General features: G+C 46.8%; 1 protein-coding gene across 7 annotated transcripts in view; it reads left to right on the forward strand.

Moving 5' to 3' along the window:
- Positions 1 to 18,883, forward strand: part of faf (ubiquitin carboxyl-terminal hydrolase-like faf) — a 758,782-nt gene that overhangs the window by 566,875 nt on the left and 173,024 nt on the right. For all 7 annotated transcript variants that reach the window (XM_065437146.1, XM_065437151.1, XM_070532615.1 and 4 more), the window contains one exon: positions 18,207 to 18,315. In XM_065437146.1, coding sequence (XP_065293218.1) covers positions 18,207 to 18,315 — 109 coding nt within the window. The remainder of the gene's footprint in view (positions 1 to 18,206; positions 18,316 to 18,883) is intronic.

The following is an 18,883-nucleotide window of genomic DNA, read 5'->3' on the forward strand; positions in this document are numbered from 1 at the left end:
GTCCATGCTCATAACTGAGGTGTCCGCTCCAGTGTCGATTAACGCCATTATTTCTTCGTCGTCTATGGTGACAGGAATGTGCGACGTTACTGCCTCTCGTAAGGTGTTCGACTCCGTCTGTACGTCTGCGTCATTCTGTTTTCGTCGTTGTCGTCGTAGTGGAGGATCTTGCGTACGGTCGTCGTCAGTGGCCTCACCTCCGGAGGTCGCTGAACTCAGTTTTCCCGACCCACCGGCCTAGGCGAGCGGCGTCTCGGAGCGCCGCTAGTAGAGGCTTGGCTTGGTGATGGTGACCTATAACGAGCAGGAGACGACGAACGGGGCTCCTGCCATCGCTGATCAACATTGCGACGATTCGCGAGGAAACTCTCTATTTCCGGCGGCCGCTCACCAGGTCATGGACAAAGTGCATGCGGCGAGAATCCACGGAGCCCCACATGACGATAAACACACATTCTGTAGATGTGTCCAGCCTCGCCACAATGAAAACAAAGGGGCTTGTAGTCTGTGGTGCGCCAGACATCGCTCTTCCTAGTCCTTGCTTCGGCGATGTGCGGTGGGCTGCGAGGTGGCCTGAAGCTTACATCCATTTGTTGAGTGGGGTGTACCATGCTGCACGCACTTGAGGGTGGGGGACGGCGTACTGCTTCAGCGTAACTCATTTTGGCGTGCGGTCCCTGCTGTGGTGTCTCATACTGTCCAGGAATATGGATGGCCTGTCGGACCTCGGCGCGCACCATATCTGCAATGGAAAGTTGCCCCACAGGGGCAGTGGTCGTTTGCATCTTCTGCAGTTCCTCCTTGACGACAGCCCTGACGAGTTCTCGAAAGGCGCCAACGACATTACCGAGGGTAACGGCAGAGAGCTCCCTTGAAAGCATGGCGTCGCGGTTGTTTTGCCTGGCCCGCTGTTGAAGGGCCTTTTCCATATCAGTGGCTTCGTCATGGAACTCTGCAAGTGTCATCGGCGGATTTCAAATGAGGCCAGCAAAGATTTCCTCTTTGACGCCGCGCATGAGATGACGCACCTTCTTTGTTTCAGTCATAGAAGGGTCCGCACGTCTGAAAAGCCAATTCATGTCTTCTACGTATGCCGTCACTCGCTCATTCGGGCCTTGAATTCTTGCCTCCAACGCTAACTCCGCCCTCTCCTTCCTGTATGCCCTGGCGAAGGCATTGAGGAACTGCCTACGAAATTCTTCCCATGACGTCAGTGTTACCTTGTCATTCTCAAACCATGTTTTTGCGGAATCCTCAAGAGCGAAGTACACGTAGCGTAGCTTACACTTGTGGTTCCAGTCGTTGAGGTTGGCAACCCGGTCAAAATGGTCAAGCCAGACGTCGGCGTCCTCTGAAGCACTTCCATGGAACCGATTCGGCGTTTGGATGTGATTGACGAATACATGCGATGCTGCAGGAGTGGCAGGAGGTGGTTGGTTCGTCATTCTAGTTCGTTCGGGTAGCAGATCGTGCTGTGGCTGGAGTCTCTGGAGACGTTGGCTGGCACGTACGTGCACAGGGCTAAACTCAGCCCTGTACTCACCGGGCTTAGGTCTGGGGTATGCTCCGGAGATCTTAACATCGACCGTACCCCGCACGTCCACCAGAAATGTTACCCAGCTATTACAACTAAAACAGTTTACCACCGACAGATTGGCTAAAAAACATCTGCCTTTAGCGATGGCTGGTCCTCGAAGAGCACGCGCGCAATCACGAACTTAGTCGTTCTCGCCTTAAGGGTCCCGTGTCATCACGAGCAAACTTATTTCGTGTCAGTATATAAAAGCCGCCAAGCTTGACCGGCAGATCAGATTTTCACCGATCGCCGAATGTGTTAGCCGCTTTCGTTGATCTTTAAGTGTAACTTGCCTTGGTAAGCACAGGTTTGCGCAGTAATGGTGAGCACGGGTTTGCGCAGTAAAAAGTTAGTTATTTACAGTTTTGCTGCTGTGTTCCTCCCTGTCATTACTACGTGACAGCCAGTGGAGGTGCTTGTGAGTACATGAACTGGATGCGATCCAAGCCTGCAACCCAATGATTGCACCGACTTCTCTCGGACCATTGCGCAAGCTGCAGGCTACAAAACTTGCGACCGGAGCACGGACTTCTACCTGAGACGACCAAGAAGATTGTGGCCAACTCAACTACCCCATTGGCAGCCCCAGCATCCACCATCGTGCTGTGCAACAACCCAGTGAGCCACCGACCTTCCACGGATCACCCTTTGAAGACCCAGAAAAATGGCTGGAAACACACGAAAGGGTTGCGTTCACTAACTGCAACTCCTACAACAAGCCACACCATGTTTACTTCTGCTTGGAAGACTCCGCCAGGATGTGGTTTGAGAATCATGAGTCCATCCTCACAATGTGGGACCTGTCTCACAGCGCCCTTTTGAAGACCTAAGTGAGCCCCGTCCACAAGAAGTGAGCTGAAGTGATACTGGAATCCCATCTGCAACACCCAAATGAAAACATTGCTATCTACACAGAAATGATCAGCTCATTCTGCCCCGCCGACCCAGACATGTCTGAGGGCAAAAAAATTCGCTTCCTGATGCATGGTGTGAAGCAAGACCTTTTCGAAGGATTGATTTGCAATCCACCCAAGACCGTCGCCAAATCATTAACGGAAGCCACGTCCATCGAGAAGACACTGGAAATGCTTACCCAGCAATACAACCACCAAGTGCATTCGCCGAAGAGTGAAACTAAGGCACTAGACTTCGATGAAGTCCGAGGGACCATCAGAGCCATTGCATGCAAAGAAATGTGCAAGTTGTTCCCTTCATCGCAGCCCCAAGTGGTTTCTGTTGCCGATGTTGCACGTGAGGAGATCGACCAGTCACTTGGAGTACCTAAGCCGCCGTACCCTGCCATCACATTGCCCCTCTGCACCCATGCCAGAGCCCGGCAACGCCGCAGTTATGTTGTCTACCGCTGTCGTCGCCAGCATGCCAACCCGCCACCTCGAACAGCATTCCAAGGAAGACTGATGTTTGGCGCGCCCCTGATCACCACCCACTCTGCGATCACTGTTGAGAAGTAGGCCATGGCTGCCGCCGGTGTCCATATGGTGAAATGGGACTGCGAGGGTTCGCCGTCAATGCTTCATGCCCACAGCAAGGTGAATGTCCTTGTAATGTCGCCGACTACCTTGCCACCACTCAATGGAGCCCTCGACAACCATCCTGTTCGCCATCACCAAGCTGCAGTGCCGACTCTACGCTGGCCTACCCCAGGGTCAGCCTACAAGCCCATATTCCGAAAACTAAAAGCAGCAACACATCAAGGTATGGTTGCTGTTCATCGAACTGATGAACATCCTCCACTGATGATGAAGACACTGAAAAGACTGTCTCGACCACGCATCAACGAGATGCCGCCATCCCGGCGAAGCCTAGATGCAAACAATACACTGAATAATCAAGACCTGATGAATGAAGACCTGATGATGTGATGTTCCAGCCACAGGTGAACACAACAGATGCCGTGATCCGATGCCAAGACCAAACTACTACGCACAACAAAGAACAACCGACCTTGACATGCTTCTCAACAGTCGCGCAGTCACCGCTTTAGCGGACACAGGAGCCACCTACTCCATCATGGGTGGACCCATCACCACCCAGTTGAAGGAAGTTAAGACTATATGGGAAAGCCCTCAAATTCGGACCACAGGAGGACACCAATAATGCTGAATGGACTCTGCACAGCAAGAATTACCGTCCATGAGCCCTATCGTGCCACCTTCGTTATCCTCCAACAGTGTTCACGAGACTTCATACTTGGCAGGGACTTCCTGAACCAACACGGCACAATCATTGACCCTGAAGTTCAGTTGATAACGCTATCTGAAGATCAAGTAATACCACCAAAGAGCTCTCGTAGTCCTATGCCTCGAGTGTGATTGAAGATCGAGCATTCCGCCTCCCTCCAGCACTGCAATTTTTGTCGGCACCAAAACACTTGCCAACGTAGAAGGTGTCATCGAGGGTGACCAACATCTACTGCTAGACCATGAAATTTGCGCTGCAAGAGGGATTGCGTGACTGCATGGAGGAAAGGCAAAAGTGATGCTGGCCAACTTCAGCCAGAAGTTCAAGCACGTCAACAAGGGCATGACAATCGCATACGTCAAGGAAATTGTGCAAACGAGCAGTGCATATGTCCTCTCAGATTTTGTCGCATCTACCGCAATGACCATAGTTCTCGAACTAGTCTTTGACATAAATCCAAGCCTCCCCATGAGTAAGGAATAACAGCTCGAAGGTCTTCTCCAAGGATACAAAAACGGCTTTTCGTCATCGAGGATTCGGCGAACACCAATTGCAGAGCATTGCATAATAACCTAAGAATCTGCTCGACTACTCCGCCAGAGCCCTTACTGAGTCTCCACACAAGAACGAGAGGATATAAGGCAACAAGTCGATGAAATGCTGCACGACAATATCCAGCCGTTGAAAAGCCCGTGGGCGTCTCTTGTCGTCTTAGTGAAGAAGGATGGAACTCTGCACTTCTGCATCAGTTATCACCCCCTCCCACGTAACAATATTGTTGTAATATTGTTTTAGCTTCCGTTGATTGCGACTTGAATAACCTTTTAGACACCGAGAAGCAACTACATGTTTTTAGATGTGTAGCTGACTTTCTTGTGATTTTAAACACTAATAATTTCTAGACGAGTACCTCTGTCGTTTATGAAATTTTAAGTCTCTTTAGGCTGCATGGAAAAGGCTCAGTCTTTACTCATGAACTTTCTGACAATGACACCTTGCAGTGTTTAGATGTTAACATGTTTTTAGTGGGCTCCACATTTGCTGGAAATACTCTCTGTGAGCTCGTAAAGAACTCTTACCGATGAATTCAGCACATAGTAAGGTGATAAAACGAGCAATCGCAACACAATGTCTTGAGTCAGTGCTGGTGAAGTCTTGTGCACACTTGGCTCTGGATAGCTTCAGTTGACAGATTGAGCGCCTACAGGTGGCTTGCTTCCCTCATTCGATTTTGACAGCTGTGTCCGAGACTTTCCTTCAGAAACTGAGGGGTCGAAAAATGCCTCGGGCAGCTTATACGAACAAGAAAGCCGGAAGTGGTGCCCTACATTCACAGGGTTGCGCACAACCTGAAAAAGTTGGCAAAGAGGAAGGCGTTGTCATCCTCGTGTTGCGGCAGCAGGTCAATGGTGCCGCGTGACAGGCAGTTGGCATCAGAGTGCTTCCGTCCCGACTTCTAGACGACAGTGTTGTGAAATTCCTGGAGTCTCGGACTCCATCATGCGAGGCATCCTGATCGGTCCTTTAAATTTACCACCCAGCACAAGGCACAGTGGTTGCTTACAACTTTGAAGGGCCGGCCATAGAGGTAAGGACGGAATTTCGTCGTAATCCAAACAATAGCACTGCATTCTTTTTCCGTCATTGAGTAATTGGCTTCCGCTTTCAACAGCGACTGGCTAGTGTAAGCAATAACCCTTTCATATCCGTCTTTCCTTTGGACTAGGACAGTGCCGAGGCCTAAGCTACTTGTGTCGGGGTGGATTTCGGTTTCAAGGTGTTCGTCGAAGTAAGCGAGCACTGGTGGTGACTGCAGGTGCTGTTTAAGTTCTTGGAAGGCTTCGGCTTGCAGCGCTTGCCATTTGAAATCGACGTAAGAAAGGTTAATGGCTCGGCGATGCATGAAAAGTTCTTGACAAAGCGCCTGTAATAGGCACACAAGCAAAGGAATCTACTCACTCCTTTCTTGTCCGTGGGCTGTGGGAAGTTAGCGATGGCAGATATCTTTTGTGGATCAGGGCGTACTCCAGATTTGCTGATGATGTGGCCCAAGAACAGGAGCTTGTCGTAAAAGAAGCAGTACTTTTACAGCTACACAGTGAACCCTGATGACCTTATAGTCTCTAGCACTGTCCCAAGTCACCTAAGGTGATCATCGAAATTCCCAGCGAATACAGCGGCATCATCTAAGAATTGCTAACATGTCCATCACGCGCTGGAACGTTCTTCTGGCTAGGGTTGCGGGGACACCGGAAGTTCTGGTACTTCTAGTGACCGCTGAATTTCCTTTCGGGCAACGTCGACAATCAAATTAACTTGGGGCTGCGATGCTGGGAACAACTTCCGCAGTTCTTTTCGCATAACTGCCTTTATCATCTCCCGCAAATCATTTGAGCAGAGTGCTTGAAGGTCTGCATTGTCTGGCATCAAGCGGCGGTTGTACTACCTAGTATGCATTTCAACAGTTTTCTCAATCATCGTTGCCTCGGTCGAAAACTCAGCTACAGTCTTTGGTGGGTTGCGGGTCAGTAGAACTAAAAGCTCTTGCTTCTTCTCAAACACGTCCAGGTCGGCGGGGCAGCACAGGCAGGTCATCTCTTCTGTTGTATACCGCGATGCTCTCGTTTAGGAGCCGCACACGGGATTCCGGTATCGCCTCAGCCCTCTCTTTGCAGATGACACTCTCAAAGGTGTTCAAGAAACTGCTGCGAAAGAGGTCCCATGTTGTCAGGGTGAACTTGCGGTTCTCAAACCACGTCCTGGCGGCGTCTTACAAGCAGAAAGAAGTAAGCATGGTGCAGCTTGTCATCGTAATTCCAGTTTTTGAAGGTAGTGACTCTTTCATACATTTCCAGCCAGCTTTCTGGGTCTTACAAATGACAATTCGTGGAAGGCCGGTGGTTCCCTGGGCTGCTGCAACACGATCGGTTTAGGTGGAACTAGAGTTGTCATCTTGGCTGCTGTCGTGGCCATGCACTTCCTGGTCTTCTCAGGTCTGTACTCTGGGGGCAGGTGTTGTAGCCTGCGGCTTGCTTGATGCCCCGGCACCATGCTGGTGTTGTCTTCGTGGTGCGGGCTTGGATCATGGCTTGATGGGGGCGTCCAGTACATCAACGCAAAGCATCTCTACCAGACATCATGTGGTAGTGACGGTCAAGGACACAGTAACAAAATTGTGAATGGTGGAACTAGCTTTATTGTGCGAACCTGTGCCGAGAAAAACAAGCTACACTCAAAGCTCAACGAAAGGGGCTAACACAGTCGGCGATCAACGAAAATTTGGTCTGCGGGACAAGCGCGTCGGCTTTTATACATCAGTCAACGAAGGTTCTAGAGCAATTGCTGGTGCCCGCGTGGTTTCTGGAAAGTATCACATTATTCGCATCGCTCATACAATCAGATTACAGAAGCTTCGGTGACAACATAACAGATAGAACCATCGGTAACATTCGAGAAACTTCCTATACATGCAGGCACGTCCTGCACTGAGCGATAACGTTTAACATTTGTTGGCCAGTGAAAAGTGGTCACCGGGGAAAGATAAACAAGTAGACGTGTCAATATGTTGTGGTGCAAAAATGCTCTCTTTCCATCTCCTATGCAGAATGTGACTGAGTGCTAAGCAAACGATAACAAATAAGCGAGAATTGCTAGCAGAGTGAACAAGTTTGGACTTCCCTTGGTGAATAAGAAAGGGAACCACCACAGACCATGTTTCATGGAAATGTATCTGTGAAATTTAACCCCCGAATGCAGAGATCTAACTTGGCTCGAACTTGACTTCTGGCAGTCTCAAGACAGCTTCGCCGCGCGTCGTAAATCGTGCTTGATCTTGCGGACGACTTGCGAACGACTTGGCTGCGTCGAAGTCCCCTCAAGTTTCAAGTCTGCTCCCGGGCTAGCTTGAAACTGACTTCGTGTGTTATTCCAACATGGCAGCCTCCCGAACGGACGTCGCGCGGAGGTTAGCTGCTTTCGAGTTTGCTTGCCACACCATGGATACAGCATTTTCAGAGGCGCAGCCCTTGCCGAAAATTGCGCGACCCACCCTACGTGACCGAAGAAATCCGATGGAGCTGTTCGACGACGAACAATTCCTCGGTCGCTACAGATTCACGAAGAACGCCGTGCAACTTCTCGCTATGTATCCGGGTAAGCGGGGACAACAGAGGACCGCCTGTGTGCCTCCCATGCTGCAGTTGCTGATGGTTGTGATGTTTTACAACGCTGGCACGTTTCAAACAGTCACCAAAGGTCCGGTCCGCATTCCTCAGTCAACAGTGTGCAGCGCAGTTTGAAAGGTGACTCTGCTCATCGCGAAGCACCCGCGCCCGATGCTGGTGCGCTTCCCGCAGTCGCGGAAAGATTGATTGCGAGCGTATTTTCTCATCTCCTGTGACTACACATGCCATCACCAGTTATTAGCGCTCACGACCGTATTTACGCTCAGCATGCCGAACTGTCACGCACTCATCCACCGAGTACGAAACATGCGCATTAACATAATAAAAAGTAGCTCAAATAAGTCAGTCATGCAGCACATGTGCGCTTACCAGTTTTGTGGCGCTTTCCCTTTTCTTTCGCAGCTTCCTCTTTCCGCTTTTGCTTCAGGTTGGTCCAACACTTTTTCAGTTGCAGGTGATCGCGCCGCGTAATCCCGTGGTTGGCATTATAATGTTATGCCATTTCTTTCCATGTCTGATTCTTCTTGGTCAACGACGCGACACAGTTTTCTTGCATTCCACAATATGCTTGTAGTCGTTCACGAGTGTCGTCAGCAGGCTCTTTTCGTCATCTGTAAAACGGGGTGCCGTCTTGCGTTGCGGTGCATTTTCTTGGGAGGAGACCGTACGTGAGTGCGGCATTTCAGCGTCAAAGCCTGTTGACAGAACAGCAATTTCGTACCAAATGCGGCGCGGCCATCGCGCGAGCCCCACAATTTGTTTTCCTAACAGACGACACTTTCCTAGCAGACGACACGCACTGCCAATTTGCGATGTCTACGACTGTGCCTCACTCTCCCTCACGTTGTTCTCGACAAACCCTCCATGCGAAGCAGACAAATCGTCTGCACGTGTCATTTTATTTACTTATTTTGTTTTTTATCAAGTGTTGTCACCCATATAGGTCCGGGCAGGGGACTCTACGGCGCTCAGTACTCTTCGTTCACAGCACATGTTGCAGATTTTTTTCTTATTTGTGACTCCGGCCTAGTGCGTTCGAATAGGTTGGTCTTTTCTTCAAAGGGTCACCTAGCCCGAGCAGAACAAAAGCCGTCACTTTCCTCCTGGAATGCCTATAGGCGAAAAGGGACGTGCGAGCTCCCTCAGAAACCGACCGTATGCCTCGTCTCGGCCTCTTGTATCCGGTTGCCGGCCCAGACGGCGCATGAACACCTTGCGGCAGTCGAGAACAAAAGCCGTTTAAAGACCGCCATACGAACCAACCATTTCGTTCGCTTCTCTACGGCCAGTTATACAAACACGTAACAAGACCTCTGAGTTAAAGATAAGCTAAAACCAAAATAAATGTGACGATAAAATTGATTTGCACTCAAATACACTGTCGCCTAAAAGTGTAGCGGCGACTTTAAAAAACGGTGAAACCTGCCACTCAAAAAGTGCGCCAAAACACCGAAACTTGAAGACCACTTAAACCCGCCGGGAACGCGCGCTTTCCGCAAGCAACATTGCCCATCACAGCGGCGGACGTAGCCAGATGGAATAAATTTACGCAAACTATACTTCAGCACTTATGCCCTGATAGAAATTTGGAAAGATACATACTTTTTTGCTGTACAACGTGCCTTACGCTAATAAATTTATTGTTAACCTCGAACACAGACGAGCAACCTGCTTTTGCATTGAAGCTCAGTCTTGACTTGACGAAGCAAGTCAGCTTGACCGTCTATGAAACGCGAAAGCCGACTTGGGCATTTTGAAGTCCGCCTCTTGCTTTGGGGCGACTTCGTCAAGTCCAAGATCGATCCAAGTTAGATCTCTGCATTCGGGGGTAAGTAGTTTTCTTGTTATATTTTACAGAAATCACTTTTTACAGGAAAGGATGAGTGAAAGGTACGCTAGCGCATAGTTGCTAACCTAAATGCACTCTGATGCAAGGAGCTATGTGAGGTCAACGTCGTGCGTCAGCCTGCCGCACAAGTATTTCTTTTCTGTTAAGTCGCGCTGCAAGGAAAGTGAGAAGCAGAAAGGGCATTGGTGTTGGTGGAAAGAGCCCTGGCCTGGTTCCTCGCAGTCTTCGTACTGTGACCACTGTGGGCACTGTGGTAGGCAAGTTATAAGATATATGCGGTATAAATTACTATAGTAGTAATGCAGGGTGGAATATACCTTGTCGTCGTTTTGCGTATTTTTTCAGGAGCGCTGTACCCTTGTCATGTTATAAAGTCTCATTCTATTTTTGTTTGACTATCACATGAATAAATAGTGCAGTGCCTTTGCTAGATTGATTATCTAAAGCTTTGTCAATTTATGTGTTGGATTCACAAACAGTTTTGAAGGCCAAAATACTTGTTGATGCAAAGCACATGATTCACGTTACAGAAAACAAGAGGCAGATACACACAGAGAGGTTGTGTAATGATTGAAACATTGGTCACACTTGCTCGATAGAAGAGAAAGAATACTTGAGATGTGCACCTCAACAAACAATCTCGCACAAGCTAGGAAAGAACGAGATGAGTATAACACATTTAATTTCTTTATCCCAGATTTTATTACAGCTCGCTAAGCCGCCCACCTTACATCACACCATCACCTTCACATGTCACATCGCACCAGCTATGAACTCCTCAAGTTTCTCCTCCCCAAACACGAACTGTCACTTGTCAAGCTTCATTTTTTCCTTGGACTGCCAAAAACTGAAACAACCTACCATTCAATGTCACTGCCATCAAATGTCGTTCAGAATTTCTGGAAACCGTTCAAACTTGCATTTCAACCTAACACCTGTCTTTTCTTGTGTATACATGTTTAACACCCCTTATGAAGTATTAAAGGTAATAAAATGATATAAAAAAGCTTAACACAGCATGTAAACCTCGAGGATAAGACCAAAGTAAAAACAAAGCATCCGCAGCGCACAATGTTCTGAAACTGGAAACGGCTTACAATTTCCAACATTATGTTTGAAGGGCAGCAGTAGCATGCTTCTTACTGCTTGGCACACGGCTGCGATACCAGGTGCAGACCTTGCCCACATTTATCTCGCCAGCCTCAGAGGCCGGCACTACCTCTTGTAGACCTTAACCCAGAGACAAGATAGACCCTGTGGCTAGTGCTTCTGGTAGGCTTTGTCCAAGGCCCCCTCAGCAACTACACCAAGTGTGGGTCCAGCATGGTGCACTGGTCCTGCCGCTCCCCCCCGCCCCCTGCAATCTTGCCTCTTTCTTTTCTTCTGGAGTTAATTATTGCGTCAGTGCCACCTACCGTAGTCCGTAGGATCACAGTATCTTTAAATAGAGGCCGGCAGGGGTATCTTTTGCAATGCTGTGCAAGAAAACCATTGACCTGCTCTTTGTTTAGGTTGCTGTTATGCTCTCTTAGCCTATCAATAAGGCATCGTCCCACCTGGCCGATGTAGCAAGCTCCAGCATATTTGATGGTCATTCACAATAACCTGTAGGTCGAAAAACCGTATAGAGCCGGTCACTAGGTAACTCAAAGGTAATCTCAAGCAGCCTAAGACACTCTCATACAACATATAGTACACTGTCACATTCCTGCTCAAGATCTTGGTACTTTCGATCAAGGACAAGCAGGAAATCGTAACATATCGAAATACTTTAAGAAAATTTGTATCTTTCAAACTTTCATCTTTAAGCATCTGCCTAACATGCCTAGATGTAGATTACTTAAGACTGGGGTAAGGTATGAACCGATGCACCTTTCATTTTTCTGCAGGTGCGGTACGCCATTCCAAGTCACAAAGGTAGACGACAAATAAAAGCCTAAAGGTTCTAAAAAGTTAGCCACAGAAATTCCTGCTTCATTTTGAAACCTCATAACGCCAACATCGAAACCTCACGTCATCCTTGATTGTAAGTACATGTACCAATACCTTGAGCAGGAATGTGACAGTGCACTATGCGCTGTACAAAAGCCTATTAGGCCGCTTGAGATTACCTTTGAGTTACCTAGTGACGGTGCCATACGGTTTTTAGACCTACCGATTATTGTAAATGACCATCAAATATGCTGGTGTTATCATCCGCACGCTCGCAAACCGTTTCTCTCATTTCGTTCCACTTTAAGCAGGTCAATTAGAGGCATTGAAAGATGTTCTTAATCAATGCTCTAAAGAAATCGTGCCAGCATCTAATCAATGTAAGCTTCACAGAACAAGTGAAACGCCTTTGTGACTCTGGATACCCTAGCCACATCATCGTATTGGCAGCTGAGGGATTACTGAAGCAACTTCAATGAAAAGTTTCCTTACCATTGTGCCCCAGCACAGAGAAGAATAGCGTAGCAGTCATACCGTACATGCATGGATTGTCGCATCAACTCAAGAAAAAGGCACTACGCGATAATATCCCTGTGGCGTTTCCAGCACCTAACAAATTAAGTAGTCTATGTAGAAAGACCACTCCAGTAAGTACAAAGAAGACAACCTGCAAAAAAAAATCACTTGAATAAGCTTGTAGGGTGTATAACAGGTGTCTACCAGATACCTACAACCTGCGGAGCTTGCTACATTGGCCTGACCAGACGATGCCTTAAGAGGAAGCTTTAGCTCGGGCCCAACTCCAATGCAGCCTATTCAAATACATGTAAAACGCAAAAGCGTTTTGTTGCAAAAGCAATTTGTTGTTGCAAAAGCAATTTGCATGTGACAGAAAAGTTAAATTCGAGTGACTGGTGGAAGCGGAATTTCAATTTAGGGCTTGAATTTTGTTTAAAAAATTTTCAAATATCCGACAGTTCGAAAAAAATAGAAGCACGAAGTTTACAAATTCATAGCTCTGCATCAATAACAGATACTATCATGGTTGTGTAAATGGCATCCATTAGATCATTGAAAGCGGACAAGTTCGAAATGTCATTTTACATCTTACATGAATTTGTTACATTGTTGACAAGGGTTCTGCAAAAGATATATTTCCATATTACTGAATTTTTTTATACTCATGTGTAACATATCAATTTTGTCCGCTTTAGATGTACTATTAGATGAAATTCACAGAATTGTAGTATCATTTTTCGTTGTTGAGTCACAGAGTTGTAAACTTGATACTGTAGTTTCGTTCTTTGAAAATTTTCGATTTTTGCCAATTTTTCATCAAAAGTTTACGTCCTAACTAAAAAATTCAAAACCAACAGTCACTAGATTTTAAGTTTGCCTTTTACATGCAACATACCTCGTCAAATTTGGTACAGTGGTTGCCGAGAAAAACGAATTCTCCTTTTACGTGTATTTTGATAGGAGCCCCCGAGCTAAAGCTTCCTCTTAAAGGGACACTAAAGCGAAACAATAAATTAATTTGGACTAATAAAGCATTGTTTCAGAACCCTGCAGGCAGTCATTTCAAGATAATAGTTTTGTGAAGAAGACGCGTCTCGGGGCACACCCGCATCGCCAATGCGCAGCTCGGCTCGTGCTGTTGATTGCTGGTGTCTTTTGGACAGTGCTTCGGGCTGTCTCACCGTTCCATGTCGCTGTGCTTCTGCATAAGGAGGCGCAAATAAACCTCTTCTCAATTTTATTTATTTATTTATTTATTTGTTTGAGTACCCTAAGGGCCCGTTAGGGCATTACATAGGGAGGGACAAAAAAGTTCAAGCATGAGTGAAATCTGTACAATGTAAATAATAAAGGCGTTAAGAACCATAAAAAACATCTAGCAAAAAAAAACGACAGGTTTGACTCCCAGGTGCTGGGATTCAAACCCGTCGCTTCAAACCCTGGAGCTTCAATCAAGAACGCTACCGCCCGCCATGACCGACAGCTCATCCCAAACGGCGTCGACGCCACAGTCCATCGCCTACACCGGCGTTCCACGACAACGGGACCCCAAGATCTTCAGCGGTGCAGACGACGAAGACATAGAAGGCTGGTTCGCGTCATACGAACTGATGAGCGTGCACAAGTGGGATGACCCAGTGAAGTTAACCCACGTCACCTTTTGTCTGGCTGGTGTTGCCCAACTCTGGTTTCACAACCACGAAAGTGACGTACCCACATGGTCAGTTTTCAAGACAACCTTTACGAAAGTGTTCGGCTGAGCCGCTGTTCGCAAGCTGCGCGCTGAACAGCGCTAGAGTGGCCTAGCACAGCAGATGGCAGAAACGTTCACAAGCTACATTGAAGACGTCATGGACCTTTGTAAGCGGGTCAACGCTGCCATGCCCAAAGCTGAGCGAATTCACCATAGTTTGAAAGCCATTGATGACGGCTCATTCCAGATGCTCCTAGCCAGGAATCCGCACACCGTTTCTGAAGTCGTCAGCCTATGCCAAAGTTATGATGAGTTAAGGAAGCACCGCGCTTCAACTCGGCGTGCTACGAGAAGCAATGACTTGTTGGCGAGCCTTGACAGCATGTACGACCTATCCTCATTCTTTCGGCGGGTCAAAGACTTCGTGCGTGAGGAATTTGCCCGCCAACTTTCCTTAGTCCCCTTCACTCAGGAGCCCACCTCCCGTCTTCCAAACACGCTCGGCACCCTCATTTCCGAAGAGGTCGCTCAAGTTGTCCCTTCCGCACACCACCTGCAGCCGCGAATCTCGACTGTGCGCTGGCGGTGCAGCCTGCCGCCATGCCTCTCACCTATGTGCAGGCAGTGCACAGGCCTCCGCCAGCATCTGTCTCGACCCAGTTCCAACCGGTGCCACCGGAAGCCCATGCTGCATCTTGGATTGCACCAAGAGCTAATCCTTGGAGAACACCTGACAATCGTCCCATCTGTTATTCTTGCACTCCCGGACACGTCGCCTGATATTTCCGCTGTCGCCCTCAAGCGTTCGGCTATGCCTCTCGGCCCTTCCAGTACAGCAGCCAGCCCTTTCGCTTTGATTATTAGATGAGAAAATGAAGGTCGAAGTATCAGTATTTGAATTTTCCACCGAAACCCAGACGCAGGTAAGTTATTGTGACATCAGGGATTCCAAAGTATGTTTTTGCATTAGGGCCGCATTAGCTGATGTTGAATTCCAATGGCGGAGTCGGAGCAAGTTTTTCTGCTCGTTTCAGAGCAAGTTTGTTCCAATGGCAGAGTGAGGGCGGGAGTAAGGTGTTCCAGTGAGAGAGTCGGAGGGTATTCAAAGCGGGAGTCACTCCGTGGAGCAGAAAAAGCTGCTCTGCCAAAATCGGCGGAGTGGGCCGGAACTCTGCCTGACGTATTTCCTTTACCACGTTTTTCTGCTGGGAGGCGCCACCAGTCACGACTCGCGAGGAAGCAAAAGCTGCTGCACGTTTGGCGAGATATCCATTCTGCAGTTTTAAATAAACAACAGGTTAACGGCGCTGAAGAGGCAAGTAACCGGTGCGGCGGTGCTGGGAGCAAACAGCGGAAGGAAATGACAACACGCAAGGTATCCTGGGTAACTCGGTGATAGAACTTCCACTTCTGCCTTGCTCCGCCGGCGCAGGTTATGTTCCACTCGCGGATCTGGAGGGGTTGCTCTGCGCCAGAGTCGAGTGCTCGCTCGTGGAGTCCGTCGGCTGCTCCGACTCCGCCATTGGAATTCAACATGAGTAAAGCTTGCCGGAACTTGCTATGTTTAACATCTGATTCCTTTAGAACACAATGTAGTCAATCTGTACCGCTATATAAGTAAGCAGGCCCTAGGAGATACCATCAAAATCCATGACGTCACAGCGACCAGGTATGAAAATTTCAAGGAGGCGTCACCACCCATCTTTTGTTCTTCATTCTTGCGCCTTTCCTGGCTTACCAAACGTCTTATTGTGGTAAGAGTGGTGCTTTCAGTGTCGTAGAAAAGTAATTTATTTATGCAGAAGAAATCATTCTTCTCTTTAGTGTCCCTTTAATGACAGGCTAAGAGAGCATAATAGCAATCTAAACAAAGAGCAGGTCAATGGTTTTCTTGCACATCATTGCAAAAGATGCCCCTGCCGGCCTCTCTTTAAAGATACAGTGATCCTAGGAAAAAGGCTTAACGAGATGACCAGGCTCATCATTGAAGCATATCACATCACCACCTTCAGTGGATCTTGTATCAGCAAACCATCCATCTCATTATCACTAAAAGAGGTGGAATTTATTCTTTAACACAGATTTCCCATTCTGCCTTGAGAGACACTATCAGGTTGCTCGGAGCACGTGTTCTAATGGATGTGGGAGAAGGGTATATATGTATGCTGTGATCCCGCAATAAATACTCGTTGAAAGTTAGTGCCAAACGTGCATGTTGTCTGTGTTCTTCTTTTGTCCTGTTTCTGATGCACTGCGCCTTTTGCCTCCACCACGATATACCAACAAGCCCAACGTGTAACTTTAGTCAACACAATATCCCCTTTTCAAGGAAGTTGCCTAAACTAATAAAAGAAAGAAAAGAAACTTTTCAAACAGTGTACAATACAAGAAAAAAACAAAACATGGGCGGTATCCCTAAACAAAACACTTGTTACATATGGCTGTCAATTTCCATCACAGATTGATTGATGCACAAGAAAAAGAAAATATGCTAGGCTTGTGCGAATTTCTGATATTTTCAAATATTGTTCACATGTTAATCAAACAAATTATTTGTAGTTGCCGTACACCTTTGCTAGAGCTGTATTGACTCTGTGAATAGATCTGCATCAACGTGGCACTAAGCCACAACTATGGTGGCCGACATCCGGAGAAATGGCCATGGCCATGGCGTGACTGTGCCCAAATGGGCCCCATGTCACGTGCACAAGCTAGACTGAGGATTGCGCGAGCGTGCCTAACAAGTTCATCTGCACTCTCACAGAAGATGAATAAACAGCATGGGATAAACTGCCTGCGCCATGCAGTGAAGGTTTTTTTTTTTTTTTATATATATGCTCCCATGGCCTCAGTCATCACCAAATATTAAAGTAGACTGGAGCACAACACCGTGAGATGAACCTCTTTCCTTTTTTGTAAGTAAAGAACGATTCGCCTACATTTGGTGCTTGTGCCAAGGTTTTTGTAAGTCCCACAACAATTTGAACTATTCACTTGGAAATTATTTTCCCCTAATTACTATGCGCTTCGACTTTGCTTCGATCCAAAAAATTTAGGGTCACACAAACCTAAAAAATCAGCACGAGTTCGATGGGGAAAAAGAGCGAGTGAAAAAGTCTCAAAATCAAGTCAACGGAGTGCTAAACAACGTCCTGCCACATATAAAATGTAACATCAAAGCACAAACTCTCAATTCTCAACATGAACATAACTTCACAAGCATGTCGCAAGATGAACAGTCTTTGTTTTCATTTGTATTGCGCACTATGTTGAAAAGGTTTTTTTTTTTGGCTTTGTGTTGTGTGAATCACTGTGCTTTCCATCGGCAAGTGTGCCACACCAGGTCGCCCAGTCTTCAACATGAGCAGCAGGATCTGCAGCAATAGTTCAACATGTTTCAGTATAAAAAAAAATTATAAACCAAATGCCACTGAAATAAAAAGGCATGAATTAGACACAAAAAATTATGCACCCAAAATACTAAAAGGTAAATTCAGGCTAGTTGCTCTCACAGCAATAAAGTTGACATTCACTTAAATATCCTTACATTATTTCAAGGCAAAATCGTGAATGCTTGTCTAAGGTATCACCTTAAATTAAAACTCCACCTTGCTCTGATTTGTCCCAACATTAATCCACTTTAGTTTACTTGGATCTAATTTATACCAACTTTAATACACCTTAATTCAGCTTGCCCTAATTTATACCAGCCTTAATCCACCTTAATCTACTTTAATCCACCTTAATTAATTCACCTTTATTCACTTTACTTCACCGTGGGATTTTGCAGTACGAGCTGCAGCAGGTCCAGTGCCGGGAATGTGACGTCATCATTTGGTCACATGGGTTTTGGTACCATGAGTAGCCAGACAGACGCCAGATATTTTGCTTCGTGGAGCATATAAGGCTTCCGCCCTAATAGGTAAATCACGGTGCACTGTAGACAAGAAATGACAGCAGACATGCAGGTTGCTTGTCTGTGTCTTTTTCTGTCATCCCTTGTTTACAATGCGCTGTGATTTACCTGTAATCGTCTAAAATAGCTGCTGAAGGTTCCTTTGGAACAACATATTTACAAAAAGTAAAGTCTTCTAGTTGACATAAGAACTATAAAAAATCTGACCAATTTGTGGGAAATAATAGAAATAGCACAGCAACACTGAATCCTAGTAGTGGTCCACCTCGAAATGGTGCCAGTGTAGCAAAGTGCATAGCAGACACCGCTGCAGTGCAGAGATGTGTGCTGTGCAGGTCCATACGTCAGTGTGCAGCTGACCAGCTGTGCCTGATTGCAACCAAGTGCACTGCAAGCCAGCACTGCCTGCTGTCCCTGGTGGAGCTGCTTTTTGTTCAGCTGCCTGTGAGTAGCTTTCTCATTTCTTGGGCAATGAGACACTCACTCATTGACCAAAGCATGTGTCAGTGCGAAAGGATTCTGTGGACTAGGGTGGTTACTTGGGCTAGTCGGCAATTCATGATAAAAACGACGTACAGTGCGAAGGACAAGGACTGCGAGAGATGACATCGTGACAGTGCAGTGTATGTTGTCTCTCGCTGTCCTTGTCCTTCACTCTGTATGTCGTTTTTATCATGGATGCTGTGGAGTTTGCACAACTTTCTGGCAGCAACTGCAGTGCTGCAATATGATGCAATTGTGTTTCATTTTGTCATATGTACAGTTAAAGCTCGATATAACGAACTTTGATATAACACACTTCAATATAATGAAAGCCTCGATATCAAGAAGTATTTAAATTTTTATAACTTTTTGTACATAGTACACCATGCATTTAGAACCTCAATATAGCGAAGTGTATTTATACATGATTTCAATATAAAAAAAATTTTACTGCCTTCTCAAAGGAATACGGAGACAATAAATAGAAATTTCCATGGACGAAGATGGTGAAACAATTGAATGATAAGCA

This window comes from Dermacentor albipictus, chromosome 1, assembly GCF_038994185.2.
Source record: "Dermacentor albipictus isolate Rhodes 1998 colony chromosome 1, USDA_Dalb.pri_finalv2, whole genome shotgun sequence".
NCBI classification, from domain to species: Eukaryota; Metazoa; Arthropoda; class Arachnida; order Ixodida; family Ixodidae; genus Dermacentor; species Dermacentor albipictus.